We start from the raw sequence: 27704 nt of genomic DNA, 5'->3' as shown, positions 1-27704 counted from the left end.
AACTGTTCACAGAATGCAAACTCTTTCAACAGTTACTGGGCAAATAATTTTCAGCCAGATTTACAATTTCGACTTTTTTTTTAAGCATCAGGAATTATAAATAACTTCAAAATTTAGTAACCAAAAAAATACATAGTAAACAGAATGTAAAGAATTACGGTAACTTAGTATTCAGACCATACCAAAACTTTTTTTTTTTTTTTTAAAAAGCTTGTCACTCTTTTGAGGCTGTACTAAATCCTAATTAAGATAATAAAAAGTTACTTACAAAAGCAGGTTCTGATGCTACATGTACCACTAAAATTGCAATGTGCTTTACATCCTAATGATGGCCATACCACAATAGGTTAAATGTAAGAATAATTAGTACGCCAAATGTAAAGTTCAAGTGTTTGGTATGGCCTCAGCACTCCTGCAACATGCTAAAAAAAAAGTAGCCTACAGAATTTAAGAAAAATCCCACAGACCCCGGTCCAAGGCTCTGCTGCCCACGAACCACTTCTAAGCAGAGAAGCCACATCACACAGTCTGACTGCCATGTTAGTTTGGAGTTGCCGTCTGCAATATGGACACAAAAAGTACCGTATGTTAGATGAGCAAGATAATGCAACAAATCAGTTTGTACAAAATTTACAGTGATTGTATTGATATTCCCAGCACGTCCATGCAGTGTGGCTTAATTGAATTTGAGGCAATTCCAATCTAATCTTTCCAAATTCATTTTAACATGTAGTTTTCTTGCACAAATTAAGCATTTTTAATTAAGAGCCTGATTTTAAAACAGTATTAACTAGTTACCTTGGCATCTATCCTAAAGAACTACCTTAAACCACATCTTAAAAAAATTTTTTTTAAATAATAAAATGAAGCAAAACACTGCATGCTGTCCTCTCTCTTAAGGATGTGGGAGAAGGGAGGAAATGTGAATGAAATTCTATTTAGAGTGAGAAAAGGCAGTCATTAGTGAATGCTTTGCATAAAAGCACTCTTTCCCCAAAATATCAGAAGGGCATTAAGAGAAGCTATATTTGCCTACACTGTTACATTACACTATAAATAAATGATCCTTAATCCTGGGACTTAAAATTAAAAGTGAATCAAAACCCTGTGAGATTTTTCTGCCACTATAGTCAAAGGATCTCTAACAGTTTTGCTGAGAATTGTTCACATATACTAAGAGGCAGTAAACCAGCATCTTTCAATTGAAATAATTGGACCAATAAATAGGATCGTTTGGAGCAATGTTTATATAGGATGTCAGCTTTGTCCCTGAACGAAATCAAGCAAACATTTTTTAATATGTAAATTGTAAACCCAGCACAATTTGAAATGAGTGTTGCTATGAGGCCTCCAATATAGTTAATGGGCCATTTACCACTTATTACAACTTGCCCAAATACTAAACAGAGCCACAATACTGGCACAAAAGCCAAAGTTTACATTTTAGCCATATATGCAGATGCTTTAAATGGTCAACATAATATTCAGAAAAACTCGGTCTATGAAAATAAATGAGTAACAAAGGAGGGCTGAAAATGTCTTTTACGTGCATATTTATGATTATAAAAATTTCATCCTTAGAGTTAAACCTGGCTGTACGTGATTTACTCTTGATGCAAGTGCGATGAAATTTGTAACATGTGACAACAGATTCCATTTTCTGGCATCTATCTAACGGGTTTAACATACTCTTTACGGGATGCCATGAAAATGTTTTACTCTTCTTCCCTTCTCCCACTGTTACCAGGGAATTCAGTCTGATTCTATGTCCTTTATTAAAAAAAAAAAAAAAAACATAGTTGAACTGAACCTGTGAAAAAATAAAGTGCTTTCATAGCCATGAAGTATTCTGACAAGAACCTGATTGTGGTTAGACTACATAGGTAGAACAGTTAGGAGGACCACACCTAACAGGTTAAACCAAGCTTAAATTTATGTCCTCCATACCCTCAGGAGTTAATACCTAAACATTCTTCACTACGTAAAACCATAGATTCGAATTTAATGAATCCCTTCCATTCCGCAGGAAGCGGAGGCTAATGAGCTAATCTATTGACACCCCTCTTTCTGAAAGCCCCAGGGATGCGAACAATCACTTTATTGCACCAACTAGCTAGGAAGGCTGTGTATGGAAAATGATTCTACTGCACTTTTACATTTCAAGCACCCCAGACAGTTTCTCTGCTTGAGGCAGACACATACCTTTATGGGAAGTTATAAATAAGTTGCTCACATGGCCCTTACCTTTATGCTGGCCAACAATTCAGTTACTAAAAATGTAAAGCTACTTCCCCTTCACTTAAGGACAGGCAATTCTGCTCTACTCAATCTACCACAGACAACCAGGCTGTGCACTATTTATAGATTCTACTGGCTCTGAAACTCTTTGGAAGGAAAATAAAAGGCCATATTCCAGCAACAGAGAACCATTAATTTTAAAGCTTAAAAAAAATAATGTCTCAATATATGTTCGCCTCTTAATTTAGACATCAATTGTGTCAACTGAGACTACTTTTTCTCTTGTTATTCTCCATGAAATAATTTATGAAAAGACACTTGAGCATAGATCAGTCTAGAATATTCTAAACTTTCCCTGGGTTCTGAGAGATAACGATGAGGTGTCAGTTTGGTGGGAGCATGGATTTTGAAGGGAGTGGAGGACAGGGGAGGAAGTGGCCTTTATGTTTTCACTCATAGTCTACTTCCAAATTTCTATAAAGACTTTTTAAATGGGATTTTTTTTCCCTTTTTTACTTAAATGGCCCTCTATGTACTTTCATATCTTAAGTTTCTTACAATAATGGACTTCAGGAAACCAATGCTACTGCTTGACTGCTTAGAGCTGGGACTAACAGTTTCCTGATCACATGAAGAGAAAAAGAAAAGTCTCTATTTTCCAAACTTCCTAATAAAAAATTCTGAAAACTAAAGTAATCAGCTTCTTTCCTATTTTCAAACCTCCTTCAGACAGCCACCAAACAAGACAGATGGCTAATCAAAAACATACTAAATATAGTCTGAGAATTCTCATTAAGTACACTGTTTGCAAGGGGAAAAAAGGTTTCCAAGACCTAGAATCCACCTGATTCAGGGATCAGATCTCTGGTTTAAAGTCACAGCAGGACTGCTGAAAGGGTTGCCGCACACACCCTGGTGAGGCCTACCTATCTGCAACAGCCTGTCCACTGCGATGTACACCATCCTGATCTGGGCCCTCATCTCTTACCTGGACCACCAAATTACAGCCTCCCAAAAGGTCCCTCCATCATCCTAATTCACACTTAACACTCTTCCCAGATAGGTTTTCCTAAACTCTCAATAGTTCTCTGCTGCCTATCAAATAAAGTACCAACGACTTATATTACTCAGAGTATAAACATCTGAGATCCTCTACAACTGCTTTTACCAGCCCACTTATTCAAGCATCTGAAAATCTGAACTGCTCCTTGTCCTTCAATCCGTCACAGTGCACTGAAAACCATACATTCTTCTGGCTTTGCTCGTGTAGTTCCAGCTGCCCGGAAGGCCCTACGTCCTACCTATCCCACTTCCATTTCAGGGGTTTGTACAGACTAAGCATTCAAAAACAGATGTAAGGACAAGAGTAGTTCCTTTTTTAAAAAAACTGGAGCATGAAAGGGCAATCACCTTTCTAAATAACATGCAAACTTGGTAGCTTGTTCTTCTATCTCACTTCAAGTACTTCAAACCGTCGATAATTATGAAAGCATATTTTCATTTTTTGGCACACTCCATCAGCCACCCTCACCCATTGAAATCCAAATTCTTGTTAAATGGCACGAAAAAGGAAACTATCTTTTGAGTGATCAGTTGTGGATTGTTATTTCAAGAGCCCATTATGACCATCTGCCCACTACAAAAAAGCCGGAAGCCAAGACAAATCCAAAAACATGGTAACCCTCTGGCCAGCAGGGTTATGGAGCTGTGGCATCTGGAATCTGGGTCTAACTTCAAGAAAACAGCAGAAGTACAGGTAAATGTGAAAAAATTAAATTTTAACTCAAAGGTATTTAAAAACACATCATAATTAAGCTATGGATCTCAAATGGTTTTAATTTGATAGAAACTAGAAAATGTAATAAGCAAACACAAAAGGTAACATCTCTAAAAAGAATCATAGCTAGGGGCAAGGGCAAGCATCTCTCACACTGAAAAGGTCTGGCTTGGGTAAAGTGACCTTGGTCTGGATACTTATTTACAGCTAGAGGGTTCTCAATGCCTCGAGTAACACAGAACCAGGGCAGAATCAGTATAGTGCAAAGCCTTCCCTCAGATGACATCAAACCTCTCTAAAGGCCAAGTCACAAGATGAAAGGAAGCAATTTATCTTAAAGTTTAAGAGCAGAACCCATTAAGATAAAGACAGCAGCCTTGGCCAAAAGGCATCTTCCTTTGAGGAACTCAAGGCAAGTAGCTAAAGCTCTAGAAATACTCAGTGAAGTGAGTAATGAGAGCTCACAAATGAGAGCTGGGTAAGCAGCAGGTGGGGTCGTCTAGCAGACACCATTCCTGCAGAATGTTTTATCTTTCCCATTCAAATCACTAAAGTGGCATTTTCAGGATAGTTTTGGCTTTACTGAATTAAAACAACAGAAGAGTCAACCAAGCACTCATGGGGCTGACATGTCAGCTCTAAGAATAAGCCATTAGTTTGTTTTCTGTAAGCCTCTTCACTTTGCTTTGTCATTCCTAAAGTAATAAACGTTTGTGGCTTTAAACTTCAAGAGAGCTCCTCAATCCTGGAATCCCTGTCAACTCCCCACCCTACCCCCATACCATTTTAGCTGCCTCACCAGCTCCAAGGATTCCTCAGCCTTGTCAAGCTCAGATTTTTGGTCTTGGGGCTAACAAGGGTCCAAGAGCTGCCAGAGACACTGCACCAAACAGCTGCAGAAGTCACAGGGAGAATGTTCTCTGGCAGTGAATGCTAACATTTCTCTGTCTCTTAGCCCTTTATGGCTCCTACAGACAAACTGCAGAGTCTTTCTGACGCCAGTCTTTCTGAGGTTTTGTAGTTCTAGAGCTGGCAGAATTAAAAGCTTTTCAGTTAGAGAGTAAAGCAAGTGAGTTTAGGGGGTCGGTCCCAAGTCCTTTCCTTCATTCTAGGTCCGTATCTGGCTTCTATGCTGGGCAACAGGAAAACAAAGATCCAGTGAAGAAGACTGGCTTAATCTTCACACTCTGTTCACTCATCCATTCATCCACCAAACATCTGCTCAGAGCTCCCATGAACTAAGGACTGTCCTAGGTACTTGAGATACAGCAATGAAGAAATATCCTGGAGTGTACATCTGCAATAGGAGGTGTACACATGTATAAAACAGTGTATTAGCTAGAAATAAGTGTGCTTTGGAATAAAAGAAAATGTAGAGCAGAGTAAGAGTGCTGAAAATGTGGAGATGGAGGATGGATACTTTCCAGTATTAAACAGCAGATCTCACTGAGAAGGTGAGCTTTTGGCCAAGATTTAAAGGACAGTTAAGCCAGCCCCTGCGGTAGGCAGAATAACGGCTCACCTTAGATGCCCACATCCTAAACTCTGAAATCTGTGAACATGTTACGTTACATGACAAGGGAATTAAGATACAGATGGAATTAAGGTTGCTCATCAGATGACCTTGAGATGGGAAGATTATCCTGGATTATCCAGGTGGGCTCAATGTAATCAGAAGAGTCCACATGAATGGAAGAGGGAGGCTGCAGAGTCAGTGTCAGAGTGGTACAACCTGAAAAAGACTCAACCCACAGTCACCAGCTTTGAAGATGGAAGGGAGCCATCAACCAAAGAATGCGGGGAGCCTCCAGAAGCTGAAAAAGGCAAGGAAACAGATTCTCCCCTAGCATCTCCAGATGGAACGCAGCCCTGCCAATACCTTGATGACAGCCCAGGAGACCCACATCAGGGGACTCTGCCCTTCAGAACTGTAAGATAATAAATCTGTGTTGTTTTAAGCACCAAGTTCATGGTTATTTGTTACGGATTTAAAAGTAAATAAATACATCCCCATAGGGATATCTAGAAGAGAAGCATTCCAGGCAGAGACCAGCTAGGGTGAAGCAAGGAGGAGGCCAGAGGGAGATGAGTCTAAGAGGTATAAGGCCAGACCACATAGGATCTTGGAGGTGCAGGGGAGGAAAAAGTTTTCTTCAACACTCTTAGGGTTCTGGCTGGGTCTGCAAATTAAACTGACAAACTAACAGGAGAAAAGCACACAAATTTTATCGAATTGGTACATGTATATGGGAGTCTTCACAGGAGAATGAAGATCCAAAGAAGTGATCTCAGCAGGAAGTTTATATACCTTTTAGATAAATAAACAATAAAGTTGTGAAGAATTGACAAGACAAAGGGGTTTGGGCTGGGGGTCGTAAGTGATAAGGATTAAACTAAAAAGATAAGGGTTAGTTTAACAAGGTTTGCTTGTATACAGATTTCCAGGCCCCAAATCCCTGTATGGGTGGTAAGAATGTTTTCCTTCCTCCTGGTACAGGGAGGGTACCTTCCACATGGGAATTTTACTACCTGTTTCAGGGAAGAAGAGAGAGGGAGACAGTCAGAATAACCTTTCTGCTTCTGCAGTTTTCTCAAACTTCTTCAGCTTAAGATATGCAATATGCCAAGGTACCATACTTTGGGGTAGTGTGTCCTAAACCCCATCAGAGGTCACCATAAAAAGAAAGGAAACCACAGAAAGGTTTTGAGCAAAAACAGTAGCACGTGCCTATTGTGAAAATAAACTGGATATGGTTGAGTGGAAGAAGCAAGCAACTGTGGAAACAAGAAGACCAATCAAGAAATAATTGCAGTAACCAAGATGTAGAATGACAGTGACCCCAATCAGGGTGAGAAGTGGACTTAGGCAGGAGGAAACATATTACTTACTATAGTACTTACTATAATTACATCAGTAAACTATTTAAATTCATTATCAAGAAACTGGTTTAGATTCTAACTGCTCACATTCAAACAAACCAATTCATTTATTACTTTCTGGGCACTAGGAATACATGACGATTAAGTAAGGGATTAAACTTCTATAGAAAGTTTTGTCTTATTTTGGGGGTGGGGGGGAATCTCCTTAAGGAAACCCAACATATGAAAATCTGAGTTTATAATATTAAATCAAGAGTTATTCACTTTATCTATGGATTCTTTAAAGAATTAAGCAAGTGATTCATTTAATAGAAAATGCAAAATTTTTTGAAAATCAGAACTTAAAAGACGAAACTACTTACTAAGAGTATAGCATGTCAGAAATTGTCTTGTAACCTATGACAGCCCCTTAAAGCTGTCAGAATTCAAAATAAAAAGAAATCTCTAAGTTCACCCCAATAGGTGAAAGACAAAGTAGATGAAGATAATGAGAATAAATTACATTTTTGTGAAATGTAATTAAACTTTAAAAATCTATATTCTTCAACAGGGTCATTTATACACCTCCACCGTAGTCAAGGTTAAGCCAGGGGTTAACTCAATCTTGGTTATAGGCTAGAATACACTACCATCTAGTGATGAATCATTCCAACCTCAGTGGGCATTATTAATTTCCATGCCATTATTTGGCTGTAGAACCTAAAATAGGATAAGAGCATAATAAGAATAAAATCAACTACTCCCACAGTTTTGTAGCAGAGTTCTTGTTTGGTATAGGCAGATAAATTTGAATTGCTAAATTAAGACAGTTAACATAGCAATCAACATAGAAATTGGATTAACTTCACATTCTTCTACAAAAGTCACAGCTAACAGGAACCCCCTCAGGGTAGTACAAATTGTGAAAGGCTGATTGGAAATCCTCAAATTAATCCCAGTAGTTGAGTGTTTTCATTAGGTAGGTTAAAAACATAGCTCCTCTGTAGGATACAGACAGTAGAATACTGTCATATTTGAGCTCCAAAACAGCAAGTATGTCTAGTCTTAAAGAGAATATAAAAGACAAGGAAGGTTTATGGTCACGAGTATTTTTTTTTTTTTAACTCAGAAGTGTTATAAAGGGCCACAATACTCCATCTGGCCACTAAGGTTATTTTACTCTTAACTGTCATCACACAGAAAACTGAAAACTATAGTTAGTGTTTAACCCCAAGTAGCTTATACCAAAATAAAGTGAACAAAATAAAACGTCAACAGAAGAAGGCATATTTCCTTAATAGTGCTGAGAGGCTACAAATATTTCTACAGAACTTCAAAGAAACTGTAATTAAGAGCCGCTACCCTAGGACATATAAAATCTTGTAGTTCATTAATGCATTGTGGAGCACAGAACAAGGGGCTCTCCCCCATCCACTGTAGGACTGTAAGAGTGTAAACCTTGATCAACACAGAGGGCCAGCTCCTTTCCTCTCTGAAATATGGAACATTTCACTGGTATTCACCTGTGAAATGTATTTTTCTTTTCAGTTGATGTTTAAAGTCCTGAGACTCCCAAGAGATAACTACGTTCGATTTAGAAACAGGACTACGAAGTATTTAGTACAGAAAATTGGAGCATCTTAAAAAACATGATTCACACTAAGAAAGATACTTTCCTTTGGTCCATCTCTTCCCCTCCTCCCCAAAAGATGGCTTTCTTTAAAAGCTACATCGCAGCTAGAAAAAACAAGCTACATACATCTGTGACTTCTTATGGTAATTAAGCTTATGGTTATTTACTACATTTCAAGAGGGGGCAAGGATTGGCAATCAAAGTGTTATTTTAACTTCTAGTGATTCCAATTGGGGGAGGGGGCCTAAAGAAGAGAATCACAAGGAAATTTCTGGTTAATCTGCTGCCTAGAAATGTGTATAAGAGTTAATGTTTATATACACACTACTAGGTACAAAATAGATAACTAATGAGAACCTACTGCATAGCACAAGGAATTCTACTCAATGATCTAAATGACCTAATGATTTAGTGACCTAAGTGGGAAGGAAATCTAAAAAGTGTATATATGTATACGTATAACTGATTCACTTTCCTGTACAGCAGAAACTAACACAACATTGTAAAGCAACTATACTCCAATAAAAATTAATTAAAAAAAAAAAGAAAAAGATTCTCAGCACATGGATTCACCCCTTTCCAGGGATCAGCATTCTAAAGTGTTGCGAAGTGTGCATTTTAAGACACAGAAAACAAGACTCTTAAAGTTCTTTTCACATAGCCGTGGTGCATACTTGTGTTACCTTCACAAAATAAATGAACCTAATTCAAGTGATACTTTTCATTACAAAAAAAACTAAGAAAAAAATGAGTTAATGTTTAAAAAAAAAAAGAAAAAGAAAGAAAGAAAATTAATGCGATACACTACAGATGAGGGTAAGGTCTTTCTTAGCCTCAGACCTTGCCTGCTTATATCCATAGCGGGCACACACACCCAATCCCAGATCTTGGATACCTCTCTAACAGGAAAAAAGGAGTTAAGGTGCTTGGGTTCCCTGCCAATGACTGTCACTTCAACTTCTGTCAGACTTCCCACTTCGCAAATTATCTTCTTATCACTAAGGTAAAGCATATTTTAAATAAACAGTTAAGGATCTCTAAAAGTGCATTGAGGCAAGTTCCCCCATTGTATAAATGAACAATGAAGCAAGGGTGTGAGCATATATATGTATACAGAACCTATTTGTGTACATACATGCACAGTTCCAAAAGTTGAAGAGAAGCAATCTCCATCTCCCATAGGTTGAAGTTGGGAAAGGGGGCATGTGTAACCACAGGCTATATTTTAACAAGGAAAAAACCCCACACATCTAGCCTTTGAATTATTTCCACTCTGGTAAGAGGGAGAGGGGGTAATGGGGCCTGTTCTCTATAAAAGCTTCAATTATATGCATATAATTGAGACAGATATGTCAAAGCACTTTACAAATTCTGAAGTGCTATTATCATTATTGCTGGGCAAAGGAAAATGCACCTTAAAGTGTTGGCATAGAGAACTTGCTCATCTGTCTTTTAGGTTAAGGCATAGTTGTTTTGTTTTGTTTTGTTCCCATGTCTCAATGGGCAACAGGGTGCAGAGCTGTGTTGGGAGCTTCTTCACTTGAAAAAGGAACACTGGACAGAAAGTGAAGTATGCAGACTGCCCAATCATGACTGTCAACTCCTGTGTAGGGCCCCTGAAGCACATGCTATGTTAAACTACATTTAGCACATGGTCACAAATGGTGACTAAGGAGGATTAGAATTTTTACTTAAAATGCTGCAATTTTCGACCCCTGACCTCCAAATACTATATTTAAGTACAAGGGATGCCAATAGCCTAAATGTTCCCCATCGGAATTACAGCCTTGTCTATTTTAATTTACTTTACTTTAAAGAGTAAAACCCCCCACCCAACGCACAGAAGAGTACACATGCCTTCCATCCTCCCCAACTCCATCTTCTCATCATCAGCTGCTCAGCCTCTTGGAATTTTAGTATTTAAGATTAGAAACTGCTACCTCACTGTTCCTTTTGCTAAGAACTCCAAGGATGACACAAGCATCTTCTATTTATATTCAGATTTATTATTTACAATACAAGGCAGAAAGAGAACGCAGACGTCTCATCCATGATTGTACCCTAGATCGATAATCTGCACGCTAAGATGTACTGCATGGTGTCACAGTTTCTACAATTTACAAATCAGGGCAATGATCCGTATACATCCACATACAACTGTATGGCCTCCTACCATCTTTCTCCTATCATGATTTTCAAAGTGACCTGAATGTAAACATTTTCTAAGACTGCACTAATGTTGGTTTTAAGATCATGTTTAATTAAAATAAAAATAAATAAGGCATCCTCCTGAACTCTCCAAAGGATCTGGGTATCTTCTGCTACAGGAAAGATGATCTGACTGCCTCTTGTAGTAGAATTTAATGAATCCTGCGACTGAAAGAGAGTAGGGAAAAGAGAGGAAGGAAAAGTAGCATTCCTTGATTCCTTATTCTGGGCAAGGCCTGAAGCTACATATTTTACAGACAAAATCCCATTTAATTACCCTGTGCACTATGAGCTGTATACATTAGCTTCCATTTACAAATGAGGATTTCAAAACTTGAAGAGTCTATACAGCTATTAAATAGAGAAACTGGGATTCGTAACCAGTGCTGAGACTCCATCTGAAGCCTCCTACCTGATCTCTGCTTCCAGGCTTGTCCCTTCTCCAACCCATCCTCCATTCCACTGCTACAGTGATCTACCTAAAAACAGTCAGCATCCCAGGACCATTTCTCTTTTTCAGGCCTTCACTGAGCCCGCACTGCATACAGAGTAACATCTCAGCCTGCAGTGAGGCATCATCGGACTTGACCTGGTTCCCACCTCCCCCTCCACGGGTATGCCCACCGCTGCATGCCCACCCCTCCACACTGCACACATGAGGCTCTAACAATCTCCCAGCGGTTCCTCCCACACCCAGGCTGCTTCCCACTGTTACTCACGGTCTTTTCTCCACCCACAAGAGCCTCACTACCTTTCTTCTCCTGGTAATGGAAACATCCTCAGCACATGAAAAGGAGGCACAACGCCTCCAGGAAGCCTTCTGTGAACCGCTGAGTTGAGCCAGACACTCCTCCTCTGTGCTCCTATTAGCCCACACTCACCTTTGTCTCTTCAGCAATAAATGTGCACAGAGATCCATAAAAGAAAGAGCATCAATGCCGTGAAGTGCAATTCAAGGTGACGAGTAAAAAAAAAAAAGAAAGAAAAAAGAAAAAAAAAATCCCATTTATTTATGGGATTTTTCATGTGGTTTTATATTCCCTGCCACGCAGGAAACCTTCTATTGCAACTCTGTATACCTGGAGGAGCCAAAGTCACCGCAGGTTGTTAATGAAAGGGAAGGAAGGCAGACGTATAGTATGCTGTCATTCCCCACCACTAACATATGCGCACATCCCTTTCCAGACACACCTTTCCAGATACACCTACTAATTCTTATATTTTGAGCTCAAGCGTTAAGTTGAATCAGCTTTAAAAAAAAAAAAAAAAAAAAATCCTAGCTACAAGCCTTTGTTTAAAACAACACAAGCCTCAGGAAGGAAGAGAGGAGAATATAGGAGTGGTCCACTGTCATCACATCACAGTTTAAAAAAGCAAACTTCACCACCAATGTGAAAAACCAAGACCACTTGGGGAGTTAACAACTCTCTTCCAGCCCAGCCAAGGTCTCAGGAAGCTGGGAGTACAGAAGAAACCACCCAGGAGAGAAAAGCAACATCCCTGATTCACTGGATATGACAGGCATACTGTGCAAGATGCTAAGAAAACAAGGGTATACAAAACAGACTCACATTCCACCTCTCAGGGAACTTCTCTGGAACACACCTGCACCCAGAGAAGTCAAAGGCTCCCAAAGAAGTCTTTAAGAACACAAAGCCAGGAATAATAATCCCTCTGGACAACCTATGCTAAATATTGAGCTGTCGAAGAAAAAGATAAAAGGGCAAAGTCACTGCTGCCATGGAAACTACCACTGCTAACTTAAACATCTGAGCCTGAACATATATTTGAGCAGAAATGAAGCATCTTGCTTCCCAATGTTTAAAATGCTAGAGGGTAACAGGAGATTGTACACAGCTTTCCCATTTAAACATTAAACTGGATTTCTGCATTATGAAAATTTGAAATTACAAACAATCACAAGCTGAAAAGTTTTCCTGATTTAGGACGGCTAGGAGTTTCTTGGTACCCACTTCCTGCTATACTTTTATCCCATATAAAGAGCAAGTTCCTTTAAAAGAATCCTCTCAGTACAGTAGATTTAACACATAAATTGCTTGGCAGTAAATGCACTGTGTTTTACCACTGACAAGACTTTCAGAAAGTACCTACTATGTAACAAGTAACATACTAGTCCAGAGCAGTTATGACTGCAATCTCTTTCAGATCAACCTAAAAGGAAAGAAATTTTTACCATCATCTACTACTTTAATCTCAGAGAGATTAAAAAAAACAACAAAAAAGACAGATCCTCAAGCCATCCTTGAGACTATAGCCCCAAACCCAAATTTTTCACTCTTTCTGTAAAGAGAGTGGAAATCTACTCGAGTACACTCTAAGACATATTTTAAAGAGTTTCTTGACTTGATTTTGATTGCCAATCTCTGCTTGAGAATCATCAATATAAGGGAAGTAGAATGGTTTAAAAATGTGATTTTCTATACCCTTAGCCCCACTCAAGCATGCTTTTTAAAGCCATTTTGTCTCAGGCTAAAACCCAAGATCCACAACAAAGGTCAGGGGACTGCAGGCCTTGGAAGTAAGTTGAGGAATCAGGATACTATTCTTCATTCTGTATTTCAAGAGGAGCAAGAACAGAGGAAGGGAATCATTGAGGTAGAAGCAGGAGTAGTAAATTAAGACTGGACAAAACTTTCACTGCACTGGAACACTCATTAGAGTGAATTTCACTGCCATCAGATCAAGAAAGAACAATCACTATGCATCACTGGCCAAGACAAAGCAGTATTTCACCAAAGTAACTTCTTGTTCTAATTGAAAATGACCCATTACCTTGACTTGCTGAGACTAAAAACGATTGGTTTCCTACATTAAGAACTGACCAAAATGCAAACAAATGAATCCTCTTATTTATCTGTCAAGGTTGGCTACACATTAACTAAGACCTACTCAACATGGCCAACAGAAATGACAACAGCCAGGTGGCCACTTCTGACATTCTTCATGGTATACAGTTCATCATATACCAATGGCATGGTGAATAATACCCAACAGTGGCTCTGACCAGCAGGAAGAAAATCTGGGGTAGGGAGTCAAAAGTCTTTCTAATTAAGGTATAACGCATTCAAGTAAATGGCTGAGTCAGATGATCAGAGTAAATAAAACCAAGAATAAAGACAACAATGGACTTCCGCTTAATTCATGCACAAAGTCATTAAGAGGTTACAGGATCACATCTAAAAGAAGAACTAAGGAAAGGTGCCAAAAATATAGTCATTAGTAACCACATATGATCACGCATATGCCTCTTGGAGAAAAGCCAAGAGATAGATGGAAACAAGCAGTCAGGCAATGAACGCTCAAGATCTTCAGGCCAGAGTCACAACTGGATGCCAGAGGGGGGATTTATTCTGCAAATATGTGTTATTTGGTCTATTCAATGTCCTTTTTTTTTTTTTTAACTAGTAGTGTTCAACATATAAAACTTTACCAATTTAGCAATTTCACATTAATTTAAAAAAAATTCCCAGCTTCTCTTTAAAAAAATAAACAAAGAGATTGGCAACAGAGGCCATATTCCCACAGAGCTACGAGCCAGCAGGCTGCCCTTCAAATGGAGCATGTTCTCTGCTGTTCTCCCAGTACCAGCTTTTCTCTTCGGCCTGACTGTCCTAGTCCCTGCAAGGGCTGGATCTCAAGTAAAACATCACAGCCTAAAGGTCAAACATGCTGAAGGGTGCACAGCTTTTCTACTATGGTGATGGAAAGTTTCAGAAGACTAGAATATTGGCAAGTGGGTGGGGGAATAGAAAAGACAAGAATACCTAGTGTAAAATGCGTGAAAATGTCACTGTAGGTACAGTACAGAGATTCACTAAGGATGGCCTGGAGTGGAGTGAATTAATCTTAACTACATTTGACATATCAAGTTCATCTAAACTCAAGTTCTTTAATTTTAGAGCTAATTATCTATGAAATATTCCTAGGACTAAGCATAATAAAAAAAGCAAAAAAAGGCATCGGGACTTCCCTGGCAGTCCAGTGGTTAGGACTCCGTACTTCCAATGCAAGGGGTGCAGGTTCAACCCCCGGTCGGGCAACTAAGATCCCGCATGCCACACGGTGTGGCCAAAATCAAACAAACAACAAGTATCAATTCCGTGTTACTATACATCCTAATAACACACAGGGTGGCCAAAAACAAAAAGTATCAATTCCGTGTTACTATACATCCTAATAAGTCTTCCACATACATTCAAAGCACTCTTAAAAGGAGATCTATTTTGGCATGTTATACTACTCTGGATTAGGACTAACTAAAAGCTATCTTGTCCGTACAGAATTAAGTATATCCTGTCCCTTCCAGAGACTGAGGAGAAAGTTAATTCAGACCTAATTAAATATTTTGAGACCATAAAGAAGGGAAGGGACACATTAAGTGCTTTATTCCCAGGATTTGGGGCAGGTGGCAAGTGATCCATATACAAAAAGATAAAAATTACCTTGCATTATACCAAAAGCCCTTGAATTAATATAAACAAATTTCAAGGTCATCATCTCTAAACACCGTCTCATGACGTACCACGAATTATATTTGGAGATAGAATAGAGGGTAAGTAGGGACAGAACAGAAGCGTAAAGAGGTCTTACTTCACACTTTCCCTGCTGCCTTCAGTGTACCCAAATAGATTCCCATGAAAACCTGCTTCAAACCTGCAGAGTGGGCAGGCAGTGGGACAAAGGTGATCCCTGAGCCTGCGAAAGCCCTGCCTAAAGACTGGCTGCTTTCCCAGTGGGGTGAATGCCCCCGTTGGGAGGTGGTTAAAGGAATGAACCACTAGAGGGTAGGCTGACTGTATTCTTCCATGGCCCCAAAGCTGCTATTTTGTTTCCACTGTAAGTCTTCAAAGAACTGCAAAACTGTCCTAGGTCCATTTGGCAGCGTCACAGAAATTACAATTTGTTTAAAATCCTAAGATAATTAACTTACCATTCTTTCCAATTCTCCAGAAATAAAGAATTCTTTAGAAATAGAGGTTTGAACAAAGCAAAAGATACCACCACCCAATGCCAAATAATGGTCTCCCCCGAGGATCTCCTGAACTGTCTCAGCATTGAAAGTTTCCGTAATTTCAGAGACTAAGAGAAAACTATACTTTTCACCTCTTCTCGTTAACTAAAAGCCACAGCTAAAAAATAGAAAGCCAGGGGAACTAAAAGATTGAGGGTTTTATAGGGCACATTAAATTATGCTTTATCAACTGCCAATCTTTAGGCTGCAGAGTATTACTTTAATGCTATTGATTTTCCCCCCCCAAAATCCATGGGAACTTTCCTTAAAAACAAAACTCCTCATGAACTTCGAGTCCAATCTTTATAATAAGGTCAAGAGGCATGAGTTCCTAAATGTGCAGGGTATACTGCCCACTGTGCTAAACCTCGGATGTAACCTAGGTCGATTCTCTCTTCTTCCAGGGCTGTATTATAAAACATGAACTGGGAACAGACCACCACTTGGCATTAAATTTTTTTTATTTGTTTACTAATCCAGTATGACATTCCAAAACAAGAAAGTAGTCAAACAATAGAGAACTTACCCAACAGAATCTGAAATTCTCACGTTTAAACACTGTCAATTATTTATGTTCTCCCCTTGACGCCTGGCTGTTATAAACTCTTAAGGTATGCTTTCAGCCTAATAAATGCTTTCAGCCTAATTTCCACATACTAAATACCTCCAACCTGACAAAAGTTTTTAAGCACTGACTCCTTATGGGTCTTTGTATAATCACTTTCTCATTATATTTTTGGTCAGTTTACTATAACCTTATAAAAGCTAAACTCTAGAATATGTGAATTTCAGATAAGAGGTACACCTCTTAGCTCACATTAACTATGTTGGCCCATGTCAAGATTCTTACTATATTCTTCATTAAGGGCCAAGGTTACAGAAATGAGTGCACTGGATCAGTCTGTACTCAAATCAAAATCATCATTATAACACACAGCAATTCCTAAGTATGGCTACTATTTCCCATACCTAAAATATCAGAACAAAATATCAGAATATCCTAAAATGGATACAAATTGCATCCATCTGTATTAAAATGAAGGCTTCAGTTTAGTTCTTCAGAAGAGTTAAGAGATGACCAGCTAAACCAAGGTCAAGAAAAGACAAGTCTCAGTTCTACGTAGCATTTGAGGGAAATCTGGAGTTTAAGCTTTCACCATTGAACAAAGTTAGGGTTAGGAATTGATTGGGGGCAGGGGGCAAATATCGTAGTTTGTGATCTTTGACAAATTTTTAACCTTAGTAACTTTCCTCATCTATAAAGTACAGATTTTTCCCACTTCACCTAGCAAACAGGGCTTTTATAAGAAATAAGTTAATGGATAAAACAACAGCTTATACATTCAAATTTAAATCTCCCTCCCAAATCTTACTCTAAAACCACCCCTCCTGCCCCACCTGTTATCTCTAATAACAGCTTGATATATATTATTCCATTGTTTTCATCATACTTTTAATATATACTTATATACAGGTTGTTCTTTAAATAAATTCTTTGATTAAAATGAAAAAAAAGAATAGCTTATAAAAATTGTAAAATACTATGTACAGTATTGCTCTTAAGACACTAACCTTCTATAGAGCTGTTTTCTGCCCTCCTCTTCTAACAGCACATTTCTACTTTGTGCTAAGGTCAAGCTGTCACAATCACTGTTAACTCGGGAAATTCAAATAAACAAAAGTCCTGCATATGGGCCAGGCTGTGCTTTCTTTACTTGGCCCAAAAAATAATAATAATAATAAGGCCAGTATCTGCCTTAAACTGACCTGCAAGCAGACCAAAAACTCTCGTATACTAAGTTCCAAGTTCCAAATATTTAAACCACCAACAGCAGATGTAATAGACTGAGTAAAGTTTAACATAAAAATGTTTAAACACATACCAAGTCAAAACACTTTCTTGCTAAACAGTTGACAGTGATGTTCAGATGCCGATTTAAGAACCATGCACTACAGATATCCTGCCATAATTAATAATTAAAGTACATGGTAGGCATCTGCTCGGAGCCTAGCATAGTGCTTAACATAGGGTCTTAGCATGGTCAACATACTGACAGTTACCTGTAATTAATGTTAAATGTTTAGCATTCTTTAAAATATATAAGAGATTAGGCCATTTTAGAGAGCTACAACTATGAACTACAATTAAGCCTAAGGATGATTAGTATGTACCACACCAAGAAAACCACTTTACACAGCCAAATAATTTCTGGTATAATCTGCTGATGAGGCAATCCTACCTGAACATACTGATAAAGAAACTACTTACAAGCCTACCAAACAGACTTGAGCACAAGGGTAAAGCATAACTGAAGATGGAAACCCCAGAGCACTGAAAAATGGGGGTGAGGTGGGGGGAATGGGAAGAAAAGCAGGGAGGCCAAATTTCTTTGACAGTCTTGTACTTACCTTACCAACCCTTTTTTCCCTCCTAGCTTCTCATCTCTGCTGCTCAATGAGCCCTCATCCCCTTTCCCATGTGAGAGTTCAGCTGGGTCCCCAAATAATACCCCAAGACACTAACTGGTAAATATCTGGCTTGAAAGTAGGAGCCCATCTCATTTTCTATGCATCCAACAAACTCATGCCTCAAAAGGCAAGAAATACCTCTAAATGTATTCCAATACTTATGAAAGGTAGCCAAACATCTACTCTCTGGAGGATGCAGTCATCCCATTCCCAGAGGAACCACTGGGCAGAACAATCCTTACCTCATCTGTTAACCTTTACTGCTCAAAAGAAAATAGCTAAAGTGAACATGAAAGGAAATGCTCAAAGGGCTAAGGATGGAAAACGGCAAGATCTCAGCTTACAATCCAGAAGCCACTTAAATGGAGTGACTGCAAGCAAAACCAAAGTTCAACTGAAGAAACACACATCACTGCGGACAGCATGACAAACCCGTGTGATTTGGACAACTACAAAGTGGCCATCTACCAGCCTGCAAACAAGGAGGGTCATTACATAAGAAAAGGCATCAGGAATCCTTTGAGATGGAGCTTTCGAATGAGGCTTGAGTCACAACTAAAAGGACACAGAAAAAAATAGATGCGCCTCAAATAAACATGTGTTAAGGACAAAGACATTCACATTCATTCTAATATGCAAATCCTGTAACATGCAGGGCTCTGTGCTGGATACTCAAGATGGCTCAGATGGCTCAGATAAGGAGTTCCCTCTTAGCGTCTAGCAAAGAAGGGAGGGAACACATGCAGAACCACAACACAGGACACGATCTGCTACCTGTGGGGAGGAGGGATTATTTCTCGATGACAGAGGAAAAAAAACCAGAAAGGTTCAGAAAACAGAGAAAGGACATATGCACTAAGCTATCTGTTGTCGTATGTTCACATAGGGGATGAGACACGCATGGATTCAGCCATTTAATAAATGCCTACTATGAGAGACCACAAAACAGGCACTTGGGGAACTTAGTGGTAGAGAGATTAAACGAACAAAAGGATAAAACTAATGTTTAAAACTGTAACCCATGCCATGGGGAAAAAAAAAAAAAAAGCATCCATGTGAATAAAATGGGGACGGTGATCAGGAAAGGCGTCTCTAGAGAAGTGACATTTAAACTGAGACCTAAAGATAAGGAACATGTTTAGCTGTATTAATGCTTGTCTCTTTGGAGGGGGGGGATGGTGCCATGCCACATGGTAGGTGTTGGGGGTATGGAGGACCAGGAGGTAATGGTGAATAAGATACAACCTACGCCCTGAGGAATCTCATCTTAGGGAAGCAGGCACATGCAGAATGTGGAAACCCAGTAAGTAGAGTTTTACCAGTATGGAACCTTAAGGACCCGAGAAGATGTTGAAACCCATCCAGCTTAACCATTCCTTTTTTTTTAAATGAAGGAAATGAAGCCCAGAGATTGGCTCAGGGGGCCCTGAACTAGGTAGAGGCAGAGGTGGGGCACTAGCCTATTATTTTTAACTCTCATTACTCAGCACTGCCCATTAGTTTTTTGATCAGAAAACTCATTTGTACAATCAGAGCTCAGTAAATTAGTAATGTACAAGGAATGCTTAATATCTGTAGGGAAAATAAGCAGATTCTGATCTAAGCACCAAGCACTTCACTAGACACTGTGGAATAATTTTCCCTGATCAGAACAAAATGAAAAATGTAGCCAGTTTTTGGTGAAGTGAAATGTATTCATTTTCTCTTCTGAAGTTATGTGCATCCTACTTTGGGGTATCTAAGCATCCAGGAAATGATGATAATAGCAATTCTGTCAGATTTTTTTCAATGCCTTTCCTTGGCAAAAAGAGTTGGCAAATCTATCAGTCCCCTCCCCTCCATACACTTATTTTTTATTGTACTTGCCTGAGAAATAACAAAACACTGAGTTACAGAGAGTAGGGAGAATGTGAGGAGACACTAAGAGGAAAGTTCATAGCAGCACTGTTCACTAAAGCAAAAAAAGAAAACAACTCCAGTGCTTATCAAAGGAAGATAAACAGGAAGGAAGATAGGAAGATACATAAATGGTCATACGTTCACCAACTGAATATTATTCAGCAGTGAAATAAGAGGGCCCATGCACAGACAAAAGTATAGTACAAACAGAATTCTGATCAATTTAATTCTGTGTCCTTCAGGACAAAAAGGGACTTATAATCTTTTAAGTTATTACAGCTGTCCTTATAAGTCAAATATAGTCAAAAAGAAACATTAAATTTTAATCACGTATTTTTCAATTCTTACATTATACTTTAAGGATCATGTGGAAACAAAAATAACATGGGGGGAAATGCCTTTCAAATTGGAGCCATTACAACTCAGCCCTCACTGCCTCATGTCTGGTTAACCCAAAACTCCCACCACAAACACAATCAGCCCTAAAACAGAAACCTGGACCTATTTCGCCAATTAACTGCTGCTCAAGGTCCAGGTCAACCCGCAAACAGGCATTTCTAAAGCGTATGACCAGGTTCAGCCTGAGCACAATAACAGGTTAAAAGTGGAGAGAGAAGAAATGGGAAAAACAGTTAATCCGTTTACAGAATTCTGCATAGAGCTGGCAAGACACTGGGTCCCACTTGAAGGAGGCTTCTCTCAACCTTTTCACTTTAATTTACATTCCCAATGGAAAAAATAGTGACCTAAGTAAGAATTCTAGACCTTTGTGCCCTGAAGGTCACCAGATAAGTTCACCCTGAAGAGGAATTCTCCCAGAATGTGGGTTGATCTAGTGGAAGAACAGCCTGGCTGGTCTTCACTGATGCCACGCTCTATTTTGGACACTAACTGTCCCAAGCTACCTGAACTTGAGAGATTTCTAAATCTTTCAAGGACATCAGAAACATTTTTGTACCAGAGCATTTGTCTCTGTTACTGAAGAAAAGTCATCTTCCAGAAGAATTGCCATGAAAGCCCACATCATGTGCACTAATAAAAAAGTAACACAGAACAGGAGTAGTTTAAAAACGCTCTTCCATTATATATAAGGAAAGTCAAGGTGAACTTTAAGAAAATTAAAACCTTGATATCTAATTTTATCAAAATAATGTAAGCAATAAAGATAAAATTTATATCACGACAAACTAATACATAGCTCAGACTATGCTAAGCAAGGAAACTGGATGGATGCTTATTTCATACCGCGATTTATAAGACATGAATGATTTAGAAATATACATGGACCCTGAGCTACTAAAATGGTGACAACCCAAAGGTGATTACTTACATATCAGAAAATCAATGGGAGTTTTGAAGAACAGTGTTTTACTCTCAAAAAAAAAAAAAAAAAGGCAGTTCAACAAAAACCCATCTTTAAAAAATAGAAACAGTTATCCCTTTCAACTGGTGTTGATCTGCCCTTTATCACTGGAAATAGAATATATCACTCAGAAAGTCACCCTGAAGCTATAAAGAAGCTTAGGGGGGGAAAAAAATTAAACTTCAGGTAAGGATAGGGCTAGGAGCCTACTAAGACAAAAAACTAAGACATAAGTGTTCAAAAGCATATTAGCAGGAAACTTGCAGTGGACTCAGTAACAGTCTTTAGTGGCAAGAGAAAAAAAGAAAAGAAAAGAAAGTCTTTTAAAAACCTAAGCCACTGAAATTTTAAAATGACACCTACATGACCCAGTACTTTTCTATTCAAAGAATTTTGGTGTTACATATCTATTTTTCTTTGGAAGCTTTTCATGTCTAATATATTTTAAGAGGTAAAAGGTATGGTTTTACTTAAGCACACAATGGAATAAAACATCACTGAGGACAACCTTGGACCTGTAAACAAATTTTAATGGGAAAGAAAAATACAAACATGGGGGAAAAGGCAATATATAAATGGCAAATGTGACAAAAAATATGGGCATTTTGAAAAGGAAGACAGCATTGGGCTTCCCTGGTGGCGCAGTGGTTGAGAATCCGCCTGCCAATGCAGGGGACACGGGTTCGCGCCCTGGTCTGGGAAGATCCCACATGCCGCGGAGCAACTGGGCCCATGAGCCACAACTACTGAGCCTGCGCGTCTGGAGCCTGTGCTCCGCAACAAGAGAGGCCACGATAGTGAGAGGCCCGCGCACCACGATGAAGAGTGGCCCCCGCTTGCCACAACTAGAGAAAGCCCTAGCACAGAAACGAAGACCCAACATAGCAATCAAACAATCAATCAATCAATTAAAAGAAACCTTAAAAAAAAAAAAAAAAAGGAAGACAGCCATTGTTAGATGGGGTGAGAAAGACACTAGGTAGTATTGGTTTCATTTAGGGTGTGTCAGGCAGTGCGCTAAACCCTTTTCAGGGGCACCATCTCCATGCAATCCTAACAACCTAAGGAAATGGGTCATTTTATCCTGAGTTTTCAGATGAGGAAATGGGCTTAGAAAAGATTAACTTGCCCTGAACTACAAAACTTGCAAATCCAGGTCTATCGGACTGTAAAGCACGTGCTCTTTGCACCACTTCAGTAAAGCAGTTGAAACCACCAATGCCTGGCTTCACTCCAGACCAATTAAATAAGAATCTCTCTCAAAAGGGCCCATGGCACTGGGATTTTTAAAAGCACCTCATTTGATTCTAATGTGCAGCCAAGGTTGAGAGCCACTGCAAAGACCTTCATAAAACAAGTGGAGTATCAGCTGGGACCTGCAGAACAGACAAGAGCCAAATAATCAGAGAAGGGAAAGGCATCCAGCTTCTAGGGGGAAACAGGACTGTGAGCATCACTGATGTTGTGGAGGCAGAGCCAGGCCAGAGGTCATCCAGGGAGTCTCACCAGAGCAGTGACTAAAAGGCAGAGAAAGTCAACTGGAATCTTTTTTGCTGACAACACAAGCAAGGTACAGGCCGGGAAATTTGTACTTAGAAGACTATAGTAAGAAAGGGGCACAAAATGATTTTTATAGCTAATATGACAAAAGTGCTATGAATGACAGCAAGATAAGAAATAATAATTGACTAATCTAAAGCAAATGGGCAGAGATACAAAATATAGGAAGGGACAGATAATGAGCAGGGCCTGCTGAGCAATCAGATGTAGCTCAGTAGTTATAACGACAAGCTCTGCAGTGATCCTTTCTAACATTCACCATTCTAAGCCTCGATTTCCTCATTTAGAACATGGAGAAAATAATCACGCCATCTTGCCCACTTACTGGAAGGAATAAATGAGAAGATAATCCAAATAAAAGAAAATAGACTTGGAGCATCTGTATTCCAGAAGTATAAGAAAATAGTACCCCCATTTTTTTCCTTCTTAGCAGTACATCTTTAGATGGCCTTGATAGCTTTAAAGACTTAGTAATGTAAAATAGAAGTGTGACCTGCCTATTTAGTTTCTATTTTCAATTACTCCCTACATCAGTCCAGGCCGGTACCCAAGGAGCTAAGATGCAGCCATTTAAAAATGGTAATTTTTCCTAAACGGTAAGGTGGAATGTACCCTACCGCCCACAAGTGACTGTCATTTTACAGATGGTTAGTGAATTTATATATTAAGCAATATACTAACTTTATATAATTTATATACAAAAGTATATATTAAGATATACTCTGTATGTCCTCAACTGAATTCTTGGAGACAAATATTATTTAGGAAACAAATCTAGTAATAGGATTGGTTAAACTATCAATTATTCATCAAAATAACCCACACAAAATAAAGCTTGGTAGTCTGCAAGATTTCCCATTTAACTTTTACTTTCATATACCTTATTTTGTCTTCAGATGATTTCCCACACACTTAGTGGATAATCCTTTAGCTAAGTGACCTTTAAACCCACATCTGAATGGCAAAAAATTGCTTCCTTAATAATTTGTTATATTACAATATATTGATATAAGCTACCGTGTCTGGTCATCATGATGGAAACCTGATTTGGTAACTAGAAAGGAACTTGGGTTCCTTCTCTAAGAAAATAAATATTCTTTAAAAAAGGGGAGGGGAGCCAACATGGGGAAAAAATAAGAGTATAGATATAAAACGAGTTAATTTCTTCTACTGTCCAAGTCTTTAAGTATAGCTTACAAATTAGAAAAAAGATATTTGAAGGTGTTTTTAAAAGAGCTGTGTTCTTTTAACCCTCTCTTGACTGTAGAAAGGTAGGGCAACTCAGAGGAACTCATGTTCCTACAGTGAAGTAATTACATTAATTTCCAATTCCTGAAACCAGTTCTCACAGGGAAACACTATAATGCTTTGGGTAACTCTTTAAGACACAAATGAAATGGTAGTTGCTGGAAGAAGGAAAAAAAGCCTTTCAGCAAGTGAGAAGTTTTCTCCTAAATCATCCTTTTGCTAGAGAACCACTCTAAAAGAAGTGAAGTGTCCTACTGCTGTTCTCCTGTTTTGTGCTGGAAACAAAGTATATCTAACAGGGAGAGATCAGAGAGGGAATCCTGAAATTGACAACATTTTTTTTGGTGAAAAGGGTAGAAGAGGACACAAAAATATACTGAAATGCCTGCTTGGATGAAAGGGCAGCGGATATTTTCACCAAACCATTTGAATCCACATTCTCAGAGACCCACACATGTCCTTTCCCATTCTGTGCCTGCACAGGTAAAGCAAAAATATAGTTTCGGCTTTGGAATGGATTTTCTACTTAGGATTAATTACAGGCATATCGGCTGCCCTGGGAGTTTACTTTCAAATGAAATGAGGCCACGTAAAAACCTGACTGAAGGAAATGGGATAATATCCATCTCAGGCTCCATCCCCTTCTCACAACTCAGTCTCACTAACACCTATAAACCTCAACCCAAAGAAAGCTAGAAATCTTGCTGCATTCCCACAAGAGAAGAAAGTTAAAGGTTTGGATCTCTCATAGTTACCTAAAGAGATAGATAGGAAAGCAATAGTTAAGCAAGGGTGGGGCCGATAACCACAAACTGCCTAGCTAATAACTTAACTAGGTGTTAGTCATTTATCCCAGAGCTTTGATTTTAGTTTCTGTATTAGGGTTCCACTGCTCATTTTCTCTTTAAGTTTGAAAACCAGGGCCTCACTAAGAAGCTGTGACTTGCAGATGTGTGCTCTGCATAAGTACACAAAGCAAAAGAAACAGAAGGCACCCCAAACCTCACATCTTTTAACATTTCCAACACAAATATCACGAGTTCCATGAACACTTGACCTCTTAATGTTCTCCAAGTAAAGGGGGCCCAGAGGATCTCGGAGCTGCACGGACACTTCAGCAGACATTCAGGGAAATCACTGCCAAGAACTGTCTTGACACCTGTGGCAAAAGCATCGTGTCTTTTAAATACATGTTCTGTTTAAGTGGCTTTTAAAGCATAAGCACCGTGCCTTTAAAAGCAGTTTATAAGAGGTCAGACTATAAAATTGAAGAGACAAGAAATCAATTGTGTATCAATTGTCAAAAACCAACTTTAAAAGGTAGAGTTGGTCAGAAACTGTTGTACAGGGTGAAAGCGGGGAGAAACTCTCCACACTGGAAATGCCCAATCCCTAGGGTAGCAGCAAGAAAAGAAGTTTTTGACCAGTTGTAAGAATCAGAAAGCATTTCTCTTCTGCACTGAAAAAAGGAAAAGTATTGATCAGAAATGCAGGTAAAAGAGATTAATTTCTCTTCGTTCTTGGAGGAATTAAATACCTTTACCCCTGTCATGGACTGAATGTCTCTCCTAAAATTCATACATTTAAGTCCTAACCCCCAATGTGACTGACTGTATATGGAGAGACAGAGCCTTTAAGTAGGTAATTAAGGTTAACGCAGTCATAAGGGTGGGTTGTAAACCAACAGGACTAGTGCCCACATAAGAGGAGGAAGATTCACCAGGAGTGTGCACAGGTTAACACCATGTGAGGGGACATTCAGAAGGCGGCCCTCTACAAGCTAAGAAGCAAGGCCTTATCAGAAACCAACCCTGCCATCACCTTCATCTTGGACTTCCTGCCTCCAGAACTATAAGAAAATACATTTCTTTAGTTTTAGCAACCAGTCTGCAGTATTCTGTTATGGCAGCCCAAGTAGACTGATATAACCCCCAAACTAATTCTTCCTCTCGATTATCTTTTTGTTCCTAATGCTGCCACCCAACCTTCACAGGCTCCTGGCATCTGAACGTTGGCATCAAAATAATACCTCCTTACTTTTGAATTCACAACCATTAATTTTCCTCTCACTACTGACATCCACCCTTCCGTCTTCCAATTTCCAAAACACAAGGGCAAACCTTTATCACCATATACGTTGCTTCCTGTTTGTCTTCCCCCATCACCTACATTTCATCCCCACCTAGCTAGCTTCAACTTCCCAAAAACATCTCACTCTATCACCTGCTCAAATACCATCAATTGCTTCCATACAGGCCTGCATTCAAGGGCGTTTTCAACTTTATAACAACTTACCTGCCCTAATGTTTTCTTCCAACTTCTCATGCAAAAACCCTGCACAAGGTCAAAATGACCCATAGCCATCCTTTGACTATCTCTCAAATTTTCCTATTTCTTTGCTTTTTTTTCTCATTGTTACAACTTAGAATGTCCTCTCTGCTCTGCTTCCTCTTTCTAAATGGTGGCTGGAAGAGAAGTTACTGAAGAACATTATACAAGAGGCTGTGGCAAAATCTTCTACTCCAAAATGCTGCCTGCCAACTTATTTTTATTCAAATAGGCTTTTAGCCCCACCAAGGCACCATGCCAAGGTCTTACACAAGATCTGAAAGATGGTACCATCCAGTAAAAGAGAAGTAGGCAACATGACACCACAAATTCCACATCATGTCCATGCATTTCATAATACATCCCAACTATTTCTGGTTTGGGAGTAGAGAGGAGAAAATCCATGAGTTTTCAACTGGCCCGTGAAAACAGGCATTTGAAAACAGACTACATGCTCTAGTTAGTCAATGATGTTTAACTTTCACAACACATAAAAATTTCAGCTCCATATAAATAGGAAATGGGGAGATCATACATAGTTAAATTCAGAAAGTTTCCAAAGACTCTTATCTCCCCCTAAATCTTACCATCCTAGTAAGCATCAACATAAGGTCTAGAGACACCATGAGGCACCCATGAACTTGATCTCCAAGTTCAACCAGTTCCCCTCTCAAACACACTACTTTATTTCCAAAGCCACCACCTAAATCCCAGCAATGAAAGTTCTAAACAGAGTCTCTCTTGGATTCTCCCGATTTTCAATGATCCCTTCCCCTATCAATTCTCCAAAGAACTTCCCAAGCCTCATCAACCCTCTTTTCCTGAGGACATAACTGACCTTCATAACCTACATTATATCCTTATTGATTTTTATCATGTGAGTGACAAAAAAACAGTAACATGCCAAGATCTCCACAAAGTGAATGCCTGGCTCTTAATTTTGTATGCACTAAAATAGCCTCTGTCCCACTCACTGGGCCTTCTCTTCCATACTTTCATAACTGTTATTTTCTCCACTTGGCATCTTCCCTCCCCTAGTTCCACTTCACACACATACAAGCTCACCACTATAAAAACTTCACGCACCTTC

At 39.1% G+C, this 27704-nt stretch overlaps 1 protein-coding gene across 9 annotated transcripts in view; it reads right to left on the bottom strand.

The window, feature by feature from the left end:
- ELAVL2 (ELAV like RNA binding protein 2) overlaps positions 1-27704 on the bottom strand; it is a 134844-nt gene that overhangs the window by 73555 nt on the left and 33585 nt on the right. For 5 of the 9 annotated variants that reach the window (XM_036856868.1, XM_036856867.1, XM_036856869.1 and 2 more), the window contains exon 2: positions 468-558. The exons of 2 other annotated variants lie outside the window; for them this stretch is intronic. In XM_036856868.1, the coding sequence (XP_036712763.1) occupies positions 468-539 (72 nt within the window). In that variant the 5' untranslated portion in view covers positions 540-558. Of the gene's footprint in view, positions 1-442; positions 559-27704 lie in introns of those variants that run through there. 2 more of the 9 variants (XM_036856865.1, XM_036856866.1) reach the window with 1 other exon arrangement.

This window comes from Balaenoptera musculus, chromosome 6, assembly GCF_009873245.2.
Source record: "Balaenoptera musculus isolate JJ_BM4_2016_0621 chromosome 6, mBalMus1.pri.v3, whole genome shotgun sequence".
In the NCBI taxonomy this organism is placed as follows: Eukaryota; Metazoa; Chordata; class Mammalia; order Artiodactyla; family Balaenopteridae; genus Balaenoptera; species Balaenoptera musculus.
Note: the sequence above shows the minus strand (reverse complement) of the source record. Positions and strands in the feature narration are given on the sequence as shown.